This window comes from Balaenoptera physalus (genome assembly GCF_965194825.1).
Source record: "Balaenoptera physalus genome assembly, chromosome: 18".
NCBI lineage: Eukaryota > Metazoa > Chordata > Mammalia > Artiodactyla > Balaenopteridae > Balaenoptera > Balaenoptera physalus.
The window spans coordinates 68,421,410-68,435,322 of NC_138899.1; the positions used below are offsets into that span (position 1 = coordinate 68,421,410).

At 37.7% G+C, this 13,913-nt stretch overlaps 1 protein-coding gene across 4 annotated transcripts in view; it reads left to right on the forward strand.

Moving 5' to 3' along the window:
• The window catches only part of TRPC4 (transient receptor potential cation channel subfamily C member 4), a 171,653-nt gene that overhangs the window by 107,622 nt on the left and 50,118 nt on the right, over nt 1-13,913 (forward strand). For 3 of the 4 annotated variants that reach the window (XM_082435554.1, XM_082435553.1, XM_082435555.1), the window contains one exon: nt 12,925-13,261. In XM_082435554.1, the coding sequence (XP_082291680.1) occupies nt 12,925-13,261 (337 nt within the window). Of the gene's footprint in view, nt 1-12,924; nt 13,262-13,913 lie in introns of those variants that run through there. The other variant, XM_082435556.1, reaches the window with a different exon arrangement.

Sequence of the window (13,913 nt, forward strand, 5' to 3'; positions counted from 1 at the left end):
AAGTTTTGTGCATTTTTTCATTAACTTTATTCTTCAAGCATTGCCTATTAAAATACAGTCACAATCAACACTTAGGCACAAGTCTTATGCATGAGCCGGGGATCAGTGTCTTATCTCAATGTTTACATAAACCAGGAGAGTAGAAATCTCATAATCCAGCAAGAGTCAGAAATCGGTAATTAGTTTGTAACAGAATTAAAGTAAGTAGTTCCTTTTCCATATATCATGATCATGTTTATTTACTGAGAAAATAATTTTCTTCCTAATTCTTAGGACAGAGTAGAAAAGCCAGTTGCATACTGTGCTATAGACCTTTGACTTCCTTTAGAAGGAATGTTGTATTGTTTGCCCTTTTTTCTTTAGCCTTCAGCCATATGTTTAGGCTCAGCCTCTCCTTCCATGCTACATAGCAGCATGAAAGCCGTAAAATAACCTAGACACAATTTTGAAAGCAGTGGATAAAGTCAGTCTTTCTACTGTTGCCATTCATATATTTACTCATTCATTCTAAAACTATGTCTCAAGAATCATCTTGGTACCAGAAAGTCTGCAAAGCATTATAGATACAGAAATAAATAGTATCAAGTTGGTATGGAGGTATACAGAGATAAATATACCAATTTCTATTGGATGTAAAGAGTTAACTATAATATTATATATTATAGTTGATGCTGATATAAAAATATATATAGAAAGCCCACCACTATGAAGGGTGATCCTGGACCGCTTTCTCAGAATGAATCCCGGCCAGAGAAGAAGAAGAAGATGGGGTGGTGACTGAAGTGGTTGAATGAGGATGTTGCGTTTGGGACAGAGGATTTCTGGAGCTTGAGTATGTATGTGAAAGGAGGAAAAATGAATGATGAAAGAGGATGTAATTTTTCATTCTTTAGTTGCTTCCCATACAAAGTTTTGCCTTTGTCACTTATATAGTAATTCTACAGTGATTATTATCAATAATATTGTTAAATATTAATTCCATACTCTTCACAAGGATAAGACTATCTTTTTTTGGGGGGGGGTTTATTTATTTATTTATTCTTTGTATTTGACATCTCTCTAATGTAATTGGCAGATCCTTGTGATGTTCTCAATTCCTTTCAAATCTGGGTTTTGGGCAGTGTCTGGACACTGACATTTAGTACCAGAAGATATTATCACCTCTTAGATAATGAGTGAATGTTCCAGATCTCCAACTCAAAAATATTCTCGATCTTTAAACATATAGCCACCTTTTGAGGCCAAGACTGCAGTGACACTGTGGAAAACTGTCTCAAAAGAGACTCCCCATGATTCCCTGCCCGGTGTTTTCTGCCTCCACAATGTCCTGGGGTGGAAAATTTTGCCTTGGACTTCGCTCCAGTTGGAGGAGGACATTTCCTTCTCTGGGCAGACTCGTAAATTGTACAGACACAACAGAAGATTATCATGCTGAAGATGAAGAGCGAGACTATGTCAATCCCAAGAAATTAGGTCATAAAAGTTTTTCTAGTGCTTTGCTAAATAAGAAACCTATCTTAAGTGTACTGAGAAGGCCAAGATTACTTGGATGCCATTTATTTATATGGAGAGAGAAAAATGAAGTTTCTTTGCCACTCTTGGGGACTTTAACTTTCAACTAACTAAATAAATGATGTACTGAAAATTAGGTCTTCTTATTTAAATCTTATGTTTTGTAGACCCTTACTCACTGTTCTTAAATTCTGGGAATAGATATGAAAATCTTCCCTTCTTGAATTCCTATTGTGATTTTGAATCCTTTTGGGATTAGGGAATGAGGTGCCTATGGAAATGTCCAGAATATGTATCGTGGTCTTACTGAATTTAGTAAAAGGAAAAAGAATTCAAACCATCTTCAGCTTTTAACAATGTTTTAGGTAAAGTAAAATTATCCTGACAGAAATGTAAGTAAACATTTTGACTACCTTCCTCATATGCATGATGCACCAGAAATTGCATTATAAATGTTTGGAGTTGGTTAAATAGTTACTCAGAGTTGGCAATAATATGTCTAGATGACATGAAGCAGATAGGTTCTTCTTGCCATCAAATGGACTTTCCACCTCTAGGGAAGAATTTAGCAAGAAATTCTTGAGCATCTGTAAACCTCCTCATAGCTTTCATTTCTTTTGACTGAAAGTCTAGGTACCAAAAAAAAAAAAAAAAAGAGGCATTCTGTGTAATTATCATTATCTTTATTTTTGCTGAGATTGTAACTCTATTTACTAACAAGTATGGAAGCTTCTCGTTTGTTTGAATCAAGAAATCTAATCCCTACTGTAGGATAGAGAGGGCGCCAGCATTGAAGGTTGAAGACATGCGGACTGCTTGCCCTTCCTCGCCAGGGTCAGTTAGATCAGAAGACTCAGACCAAAGACACGTGGTGGGAAGAACCCAGGGCAGAAAGGCAAGGTTCCTTCAGTTCTGGGACCTAAATTTCTGTCATTCACTATCTTTTATTATTTCTTAAATGCAAATGAAAGATTAAGGTGAATGCAATTCACTGTCATTTTGTATGAATTCTTTTCATCTCATAATCAGACCCTTTCTAGTTAAGTATAGCTATGAATATATAAATAAAAATAGAACTAGAGGGACAGTCTTGGTTCTGCTGCTAGGAAAGGAGGTACGCAATTTTGGGCATCCCAGGTTAGCAGGAGGACCAAGAGTTATTGGATGACCATCCGTAGGACCACCTGAATCGCATTGTGGTAGCATGGGTGGTGGGATGGGGCAGTGGGGGAAGGTTGGAATGGATACTGGTGCTGGCGTAGGAAATGTTCACATCTTGTCATATTTAAAGATAACTACTGAAAATCTTTTAGAGGCAATCCCTAATTTACAAACAGATTGTATTACAGAAGCTTAACAACTTGATGAAATGAAGTTTGGGGATATAATTACCTTTCGGAACAGAATGATAGTGGGTATGGAGAATTCCAAGTCAAAATACACAATTTGCTTTAACCTATCCATAGATGTTGTCTTATATATGTTCATGACATAGGAGAATAAAACTTTAAATCTACTTTTAAAGTGTTTCAATTCTCTATGAATAGTGAACAGTAAATATCCTCCATATAGAGACTAAAAATGATTTTTAAAAATTTGTAGTTTATACGTATGCATTTTTAACATCAGCGTTTTTTTTTTGCATAAAAGTCCAGCATTGCTACTTCTTCCCAATGTTTGGGCATCACCAATGGTTTTGTAGTCAAGGAAATGAGTTCCTTGAGGTTGGTTTATCTTTTTTTTCTTACATTTTTCATCAGACACATCAGACGTGCATACCTCTGATTGCACAAAAGAGCAAGGTAGAGAAAAGAATATCATTATTATCTTTTTTAAAACACTGTTAAGAGGATCACAGAATCCTGAAGACCATGTTCGCCACTTCAAGTTCTCGTCCCTCTTTCATTGATTCTCATGGAAATGAACTACATTTCTCTGAAATATATTTCCTTGGAAACTTCTTGAAATACTCTGCCTCTGGATTCCTTGTAAAGATGTATTTTGCAAGAACAACTTGATTTTCAATAGCTTCTAAGAACTGGCCTCTAACCTAGACTGAGGCAGCCTTCTCATCCTATACTCAAGCAACACCATGGATCTCCTAGGAAGCTGCCTGGACTAATTAACATTATATTCAGAAGAAAGAGAGGCAGCTAACTTTGTATTTTCTGGAAATAAGCGCAGGAATATAAAGTGCCCTTCTTATTGTTGAGGCTAATGATTTCAACCAGGCTTTTCCGTGGAACTTACAGGAGCGGTTAGTGCCTAATTAAATGGATTCATAAACCCTGAGCTATGTTCAGCAGTTAATTCAATTGAGAAAACATCCATTGACATCTCAGGGCCAGGCACTGGTGCGAAGGATCAAGTGATGAAAAATGACAGACTCTTGTCAAATAGCTCACTCCAACCCATGATTAAGATGCAGGAGATAAGAGGAAGAAGTGCAATTGTAGGTGTATGTTCAAGGAACAATATCAGTACCGAGAAAAAGAACAGTTGACTATAAGCGTGATCAGATGAATAGAAGCTGAGTTGGAAGACTCAGGAATTTACTCTGAGAAAATAGGAGATGGATGATTCCAGGCAAAAGTATCAGCACATGCAACCGTACAACAGTAAGAAAGGTCCAGACATGGTCAGAGCACTCTGAAGGGTTTGTGCGCCTGCACTATAAATATGCAAAGGTGGAGGAAAGGAGTCTTATGGTAAAGGAGCTCAGGGCCTGGTAGGCCTTACATAAACTGGGGACTTTTTCCTGGAGACTATGAAATGACAGTACAGACTTTTAGTTGAGAAAGAGACACAGTTAAATTTGCATTTTGCAAGGCCCTTCATCTCAGCGGTATGGTACATAGGTTAGTTGGAGAAAGAACTCAGAGGCTAATAGGCTTTGGCAGAAAGTAGACCTTTTTTTTTCCTCCTAGTTTAAGTCTGAAATAATGATATCTGATGTTATGATAATATCTCATGGTAGTGGAATTGAAATTAAAATGAGACGAATCCAAGAGAAAGAAGCCAACTTGGTAAGACTGGTAACAGATTGGAGGCAGATCATTCTGAATGTGCTTTCTGGCACCAGCAAAATAGGGGCAGCCATTTTTGAACAACTTTATTGAGGTAACATTGACACACAGTAAGTTGCACGTAGTTAAAGTGAATACTGTGGTAATTTTTTATAATATGTGTACACCTGTGAAAACATCACCGCAATTAAAATAGTAAACGTGTCTGTCACCCCCATAAGTTTTCTTTTGCCCTTCTATGATCTTTCTCTGCACGCCCCCCAACCCCTTCTCAGGCAATTGCTGATCTGCTTTCTGTCACTGGAATCATACAGCATATTCTCTTTTGGCCTCCAGCTTCTTTTATTCAGCACAATTATTTTGAGATTCAGCCATGTGTGAACATCAATAGTTCCTTCTTTCTCATTGCTGAGTAATCCTCCATAGCATGGATATACCACATTTTTTTCTTCCAGTTTTATTGAGATATAATTGACATACAGCACTGTATACATTTAAGGTGCATAGCATAATAATGTGACTTACGTACATCATGAAATGATGATCACAATACGTTTAGCGAACATCCATCATCTCCTATTAATACCAAAATTAAAGAGATAGAAAAAAGATTTTTGTGATGAGAACTCTTAGGATTTACTCTCTTAACAATGTTCATATATAACGTGCAGCCATGTGAATTATATTTATCATGTTGTACGTTACATCCTGGATATACCACATTTTGTTTATCCATTCACTGGTGGATGGAAATTTGAATTATTCTTCTTTTTAGCTATTAAAAACAAAGCTACTATGACACTTGTATGAGAGTATTTGTATGGCAATATGCCTTCTTTTCTTTTGGAGAAATGCCTGGAATTGGAATAAGCCCATCATATGGTAAGTGTAAGTTTAAATTTTTTTTTTTTAAATCCTGCAAACTGTTTTCCAAAGTGGTTGACCATTTACATTTATTTATTTATTTATTTATTTATTTATTTATTTATTTTTGGCTGCATTGGGTCTTCATTGCAGCGTGCAGGCTTTTCTCTAGTTGTGGTGTGCGGGGGCTACTCTTCATTGCACTGTGTGGGCTTCTCATTGTGGTGGCTTCTCTTGCTGTGGAGCACAGGCTCTAGGCTCGTGGGCTTCAGGAGTTGTGGCACGCCAGCTCAGTAGTTGTGGCTCACGGGCTTAGTTGCTCCACAGCATGTGGGATCTTCCCTGACCAGGGCTCGAACCCGTGTCCCCTGCATTGGCAGGCAGATTCTTTTTTTTTTTTTTTAATTTTTATTTATTTATTTATTATTTTTGGCTGTGTTGGGTCTTCATTTCTGTGTGAGGGCTTTCTCTAGTTGCGGCAAGAGGGGGCCACTCTTCATTGCGGTGCGTGGGCCTCTCACTGTCGTGGCCTCTCTTGTTGCGGAGCACAGGCTCCAGACGTGCAGGCTCAGTAGTTGTGGCTCACGGGTCTAGTTGCTCCGCAGCATGTGGGATCTTCCCAGACCAGGGCTCGAACCCGTGTCCCCTGCATTGGCAGGCAGATTCTCAACCACTGCGCCACCAGGGAAGCCCCGTCAGGCAGATTCTTAACCACTGTGCCACCAGGGAAATCCAACCATTTACGTTTTGATGGCCGATGTATGAGAGTTCCATTTTCTCCAAATTCTTATCCACACATACCATGGTTAGTCTCTTTTTAAAATTTTCTCAGAAATACTTGGTCTTGAAATTATGTGAAAAGGGATAGAAAAGGGGAAAGATGAGTGACTGTATCCTTTCATCTCAAAAGAGCAACTAGAATTCATTCCTGTAGTGCCTCTTTTTGCCTCTTGGATACTTGTCCTCATGGCAGATAATAGAGCAGAGTTTAGTCCTCAGTAGGCTTTCCTCCAGGAGACTAAGAGGGGACCACGCTTTCTGAACTGCCACTCTTCTTGCAGAAACTGTCATCAGAGACTGGAAAACCAGCCCATTGAGGGCTGGCCAGGACCAGGAACAAGCTGTCCTCTGTTTTCCATCTACCATTCTCACCTATTACTCACCTACATGATTCAACAGTCAAATGGTGGTTCCTTCAAAAGAGAATGGACTTGAGGACACAGGGAGGGGGAAGGGTAAGCTGGGACGAAGTGAGAGAGTGGCATGGACATATATACACTACCAAATGTAAAATAGATAGCTAGTGGGAAGCAGCCACATAGCACAGGGAGATCAGCTCTGTGCTTTGTGACCACCTAGAGGGGTGGGGTAGGGAGGGTGGATGCAAGAGGGAGGGGATATGGGGATATATTTATATGTATGGCTGATTCACTTTGTTATAAAGCAGAAACTAACACAACAATGTAAAGCAATTATACTCCAATAAAGATTTAAAAAAAAAAACAACTGTATAATTGTCTGCCTCCACATCTCTCTTCATTTTTAAGAAAGCATCTAGGTAGCCACTTAGAAATGACTGGCGGTTTTTCATCTCTTTTCCATGATAGTTTAAAACAACTCTTCATGCGCACCCTGAAGAGGGTTATTGGTGAAGAGACGTGGAATTTCTACCAACTGCTGCCCTTTGTGATTTTCAAAGAACTAACAATATCTATTGACTCTGCCTTCCCACTACCAAAATCTCATTTTGTTTGTTTGCCAAGTTCAATAGTTTAATGTATTCAATGTTGGGTTTATCACCTCCCACCATATTTCCTTTGTCTCTGCATTTTCTGCTTCCCGTTATTGCCCACTCATCATCCTAGCTCAGTTGCCAAACCAATTTTGAATTTAGGCCCAGAAGTGATTTAAGAAGTTGAATCCTGCCCCCGCCTCACCAGCACTGTCAAATGGAGTTTAGCTGTCATCTTCCCTTCTGGATATGTAGACATCAGAAGTGGTGCCCTAGTGATATGCTTTGAGTTATTCCTTGAATTCCAATCTGCAAATCTGAATTTGACATGCCTGTCCAAGGAAAATAATCATGTGATTTGATGACTGGATAGGAGATTCTTTGACTTGACAGAGCCAGGGGAGTTGTAGGCCAATATCCTGCGGAGGAAAGAACCTAAAGTTTATCAATCAGTCTTCTTGACTAATCTCAGGCTTCTTAGCCAATGTCATCTCAGATATGATTAAATCTTCATTAATTTTTTTACCTTTTAAAGACACTGATAAAAACTCAGTCAACTAGTTATTTTATTGGATTCCATATGCCTGAATTATTATTATCTTCTCAGTGTAAGTTTCTTATAGAAATCTTTTTAAACTAATCTCCCATCTTGTGACATTATATTCATTAAAATTAGGTTATAAAATATGTAAATATATTAAAGTTGGCATAAGTGCAATACTCTGTAATTCAATGAAAGTGAATAAATTTTATATATTTGTGTATAAGACTATCAGTGATCGTACAGTTGTCTCTCGGTATTGCCAGCCTCGGCCTCCACTGAGCAGCAAGGACTTAGACTTGAGAAATTGCCTCAATAAACATTTTTATCTGTATCCTGATATATGGCCGCAGTATCCCTTTATACTACATCTCTAGCATATTCACCATTGAATGTAACATTCTAGAACAAGGGATTGCTCATCTGAACTTGCTTATCTCCATCCTCAAGTTTTTAACATGATAGTCTCTAAATCTGAATTAAAACACATCCACCTACCAAGCTGTGCCTGTCAAAATTCTACTTGTTATCTCAGGCTAACTAGCAAATTCTGCTTCCTTTCTTCAATCTTCCCTGATTATTTCATTTTGGGCATAATTCCTCCTACACGTTCTACCTCTTTTCTAACAAGTCACGTAATGCTCTGTATTTAAGTTACCCAGTCACGTTATCAGTACGCAACAGATTTTGAGATCCTAGAAGAAAGATATATCTGGTTCTTACAGATCTCGGTCCTCTCCCCACTTATCTAGCCAATGCCCCACTCATAGATGATGCACAATACTGTGGGCTTAATCAAACTAGAGAGCACCAGATGAAAATGATGCTTTGAATAATGAAGTAGGTGAGTGATTAGTTATGCAGTATGACCATGCTCAAGGAGACTGGAGAATTGTTTTAATTAGGAACACAACTAGAGCTATCTCTAGGAAACAGAGAAAGGCCCAGACAGTTAAAGGCCATTGGCAGCTATGAAGGGAGTTAAGGGCAGAAGTAGAAGAAAAAAGGGTTTTCAGTTATGGACAAAGTAATTCCCTGAAGCTCTTCTGCCTACAAATCATTCTTAAGCCTTGTTATCCACATTACAAAATGAGTTGTCCAAAAACATTCTTGGGCAGAGGAAATAAAACCCCAAAGGATATAGATTATTTTTGAAATTCTAAGAAGTAAATAGTAAGACCCAGAGGAAACTGGCATGTATATGAATCTGCAGTCCTTTTTAAGCCCTTACCTAAATCACTTTAATTCATTCAACCCAAAAGTTTCAACTCTCTTTATAATCGTCCAACAGCCAATAGAAACTCCCATGTAACTATCTGACTTAGTCAAGATGCACTAAGGTGCCAGGTTGGTTGCTTCCAGAATCTAGATTTTGCTTGTTTAGAGAATATGGCCACAGTCTGAACTTTGGATACAAAATTTTAAACTAGAAAAATATATTGAAAAACTAAAAAGATGAAGAAAAAAACAAATAGGAAATCTAATCCATAGTTATTTTAATTATCAGAGCTCCATTAATTTTTGAATTCTCTTCATCTTATTTTGTCCATATCCAATTAATATTTTAATTCCTTGCCACATAGCAGTGAGGTTTCTCGGTTGTTTGGGTTTGTTTTTTGTTTGTTTGCTTGTTTTCACTTTTCAGCTTTATCTCCTTTCTCTTCAACATTTTTTATTTGTTTTCTTTAGGTTTGGGGTGTTTTAATACTTTGAGTAGTTGTTTTTCAATCATTGGTACTGGAATTCACTTTATTTGTAAAAATGAGATTAGATTCAGTAATCTTCACAGTTTCTTCAATATTTAAAATTCCATGACTCAACAGTTTTATAAATAATCATGAGATTAGGTTTTCAAAAATTTTTTTAAGGTTATTGAAAGAGAGGAAATCTTTCTTTTTTTAGAGTGTCCTTTCTAGTTTCATGGCACAAATGTGAATTTGAATGTTTATAATGTTGTAATATGAATTTTAATGTGATGGCAGGAATCGTTTAGTAATCGGCCAACAACTGCAGAGAGAGAAGGGGCTGTAACACGGTGTGTTTCAAAGAAACCCCACCTCCCGCAGTCCTGGGATGGTAAAGAAGATGGTGGTTCCCGTGACTCACCGTGCAATAGAAAGATGGGGCAGAGGAGGCGCGACCTCTACGCTCCCAGCAGGCAATGTGAGGGCCCACCTGAAGAGGGCTTTGCTGGAATACACCAATGGCAAGTGTCACAGAGATAGGGTGGCCCCCTCTGAGGGGGTCCTTCAAAGGGGGTTGGCGTACAGCTGAGTAGTCTCTAAATAATCCAAGGAAACCAAGAGACGAGGAGGCGGGGAGAAAGAGAGAAAAAAAGGCAGGAAGAGGGGTGACAAAGAAAAAACAAAGTACAAATAAGGAAGCATCTAGGAAGGAAGCAAAGAACAGAAGGAAAGAAAGAAGGAAGGAACACATGAGAGAAATGAAGTGCTTTAATCTACTTTAACAGTTAAACGCTGTGAAAATTTTTGTAATATAAAATTTTAATTTTTTTAATCTTTAACTTGGTAACTGTTTTTTTCATGGAAATATTTATTAATGAATGGGCTACAATTTGGAGAATGCTGGTGTAGACATGCAGCAAACAGGTGTAGAAGAAGAAGGATGTAAAACCATTGTGAGAATATTTAGATCTATAGCGATTCTTAGGAATACTTTTGCAGTTGTTTCAATCCTAAGATTAGAACAAATTTGTAGCCAAATAATATCTACATTTTGGGAAACTTGTGTATTAAACACACCCACTCCTGCTCTTCTTATATTATCCTGCCTCTATTCTTTACCTGTATGTAAACCTCACTGTGTCTGTGTTTGGTAAAAAATTCTGTACACTGTTCATTTACTAAGCACAGATATATACTTTCCAATAATTAAAGAAAAAGATCTTTTAAGAAAAAGCGTTAGTAAAAATTAAGGCTAACCGAGTGCTTGGCAATGGCAGGTGTTCTATGAGGATTAAATGATTTGCTTCTTCTAGGAAATTTAACACGGTCTATATTTGTGTATTAGGCAACGGAAATATTTTTCCAAGCAAATCTTAAGTGCTCCCAATAAAGTTATTTGCTCAATTGCCCTGGGGTGTCTCATGCTCTAATGAGATCTGGGCTAAGAAGGGCAGAGTATGTTAGTCCTAGAATTCACCCAGACGGTGTTGAACAAAGTACATCCCTTTCTTTTACTTTTTTTTGCATGAGTCAGATGTGTTGTTCGCGCTTACTCCCTTATAGTGTTTCTTCAATCTGTGAGAATTACTGAGATTATAGCAACTGTTCATTATATCTTGCATTTTTCATAGGTTTCATTAATTCCCTTCTATTATGGTCTTCATGCTAAATTCTAATGAAGAAAACTGCAGAACATATTTTATATGAGAAAATAGCAAAAAGATGGTAGACTATGCTTTGTGTATAAAATGATGACGTGAAGGATTATGTGTGTGTGTTGGGCGGGGGTGAGGGAAACTAACTAAGAGAACAGAACTTGTTAATGACCAGTACTCTACAGATATATCAGCAAAAGCTCTATTGTGACTTTCAAACACTTGACTCTGACCAAAATAATAGGTAAGGAATGTGTTAAGAAAAGCTCTTCTTTGGATTATAAAATTTAACTTTACTAACTACGGAGCTTGAAGCTTACTTTCATAAATTACTTACAAAATAGTGAGGCGAGCCCCATCATCCCAGTCTTGAAGAAATGCAGTTTTATCTTGTTTTAGTTGTACTTGCTGAACCTATTATTATACATTTAATTCCATTTATACATGTGGCTTTGCCCACTATATCTTTTCATGAACACAATATCTAAGACAAAATGAAGAGAAACAGTTGCATGAGAACTCATTTGACATCCAGCCCATATGATTGCACATCTCAGCTATTGAACTGCTCTTTTAATCAATCACCCGTCTCTCCTTTCACTTTCAAACAGCTTTTTGTTTATGATCATCAAGCCACTTTCTGTGTACCCATCAGAAAAGAGTAAGGGTCAAGTAAGGGTCTCCTAAAGGAGATCCATAAAGTCTAAGACTGAAGAAGAAAAATAGGAAATATTGGGGCAGGGAGAGTCCCATGAAAGGGCCAGGTGTTCAGTTTGCTTCTAGGGTGGGTCTATTTTTGATGCCAACAGAACTTTCTTGAGTCCCTTAACAAGGGCCTAAAGCTTCTACTACAGTCCAAAGTGTCCATAGGGCATCCCTAAAACACACTATACACTTTCTCACCTGCATGCCTTGCCTTCCCTTCTCTTCTCTGCTTATACAAATCTCCCCTTTCAGAGCGCAGACCCACTGGGAAGCATTTTTGGACCATTCCATCTGGAAGAGAAAACTCCCTCTGAATTTATATAATGCTTAGCTGTCAGTGTCAATGAGAAAGATCATGTACAGAAAAAAAAGAATCTTGGACCAGATAGCCATACATTTCATCATTTACTAGATATGTAATCTTCTTGAATAAATTTATAGCCCTCATATAAGCCCCCCATCTTCGTCCTTAAAATAGAGTAAGATCTATGCTACATCTCAAACATGTTGGAAGGATAAAAATGATGTCATGTTTGTGAAATGTTTTGTATGTGGTAATTGATTATACTTAGGTAGGGTATTTGCTTTATTTCCACCAAATTCAGCTATGATGATTTACATCCTGGTAATGTAATATGCTTTCAGTTATGATTTTCTTATTGCCTCAACCCAATTAAAAATATATTTACTTTTTCTGATGTGTTTATTGTAGAAAATATTAAAAATACACCCAGTATAAAAATGGGAAAAAAGTATAATGTCTTAACCAGAAAATAACCACTAAACCAAGAAATAACCACTAGTACCATTTTTTACTTCATGTCATATACCTATATATATATCACAATTCTTATATATGCATATATATGTGTATATCTTTGTACACAGCTCTGTTCAGTTATCAATACATCCTATGGATATTCTTAGTCCTCAGCTCTATCTTTGCTTCCTAAGGTACAGCCATAGTATTTTGACCCCTGTTGTGTCTGGCTAAGCACTCAGCACTTTGCCGTGGGTATAAAATGTTCAATAAATGAGCTTTGTTCACAGAACGGCTTAAAGCACTTTATGATGGTGTAAACATAAAATTATTTTACGTTTTGAACAGAACTTGTAACTTGAACGATAACACTGTGTTCCTGTTGATGAGCTGGAGCCCCTGCGTGTAACCCTGACTCTCACTTTTCCTTTCCTTTCCCTGTAGTTTGTTGCTCAGCCCAACTGTCAACAACTGCTGGCATCTCGCTGGTACGATGAGTTTCCCGGCTGGAGGAGAAGACACTGGGCCATGAAGATGGTGACGTGTTTCATAATAGGACTTCTCTTTCCCGTCTTCTCTGTGTGCTACCTTATAGCTCCCAAAAGCCCCCTCGGACTGTTCATCCGAAAGCCATTTATCAAGTTCATCTGCCACACAGCATCTTATTTGACTTTTTTGTTCCTGCTGCTGCTTGCCTCTCAGCACATCGACAGGTCAGACTTGAACAGGCAAGGTCCACCACCAACCATCGTCGAGTGGATGATATTACCATGGGTCCTGGGTAAATGTGATACTATAGAAAATATAATCCGAACGTGTTACTGCCATGGAATTTTGTTGCTCAGAAAAGAATATTCATTAAAGTTGGGGGCATAGGAATGTTTAAAACAGGTTCTGACCGTTGTAGCTCCAAGTCCTAATCCTCAAAGCTAAATAAACACTTTACAAACTGCGGTGGACCTGCCCCCAAATGCAGCCTACAAGACGTAACTTTAGGTTTTAGAATTCCAGATTTTCATGACTTCAGGTCCCGTGACTGATTCTCTGGGTTCTGGGGTTTTTTTTTTTTAGTATGTTTGTCTTCTGAAGCCTTTCAACATGTCTCATTAGCCATATGTAAATAATCTTTTTAATTTTCTTAACAGATACACCTTCTAAAAGTACAAATTACTCTGCAGAACTGGTGATTCTGCACATAAAATAACTGTAACCATTTTTTAAAATCAATTCATTTAAGTTTATCTTTGAAACTATATAGTAAAGCAAAATAATAGGAAATTAAACAGTAGGACATCATCCATCTCTCTCTGTTCTTTTCATAGAAAGAAATTTTGTTTTAGATCTGCAGCAAATCATGGTAAGGTAGAAAACCTCAAAGTAGCTGGTAAAAACCTTGTTTTCCTTTCCTCTTGTTATTGAAGTCATAGTTAAAA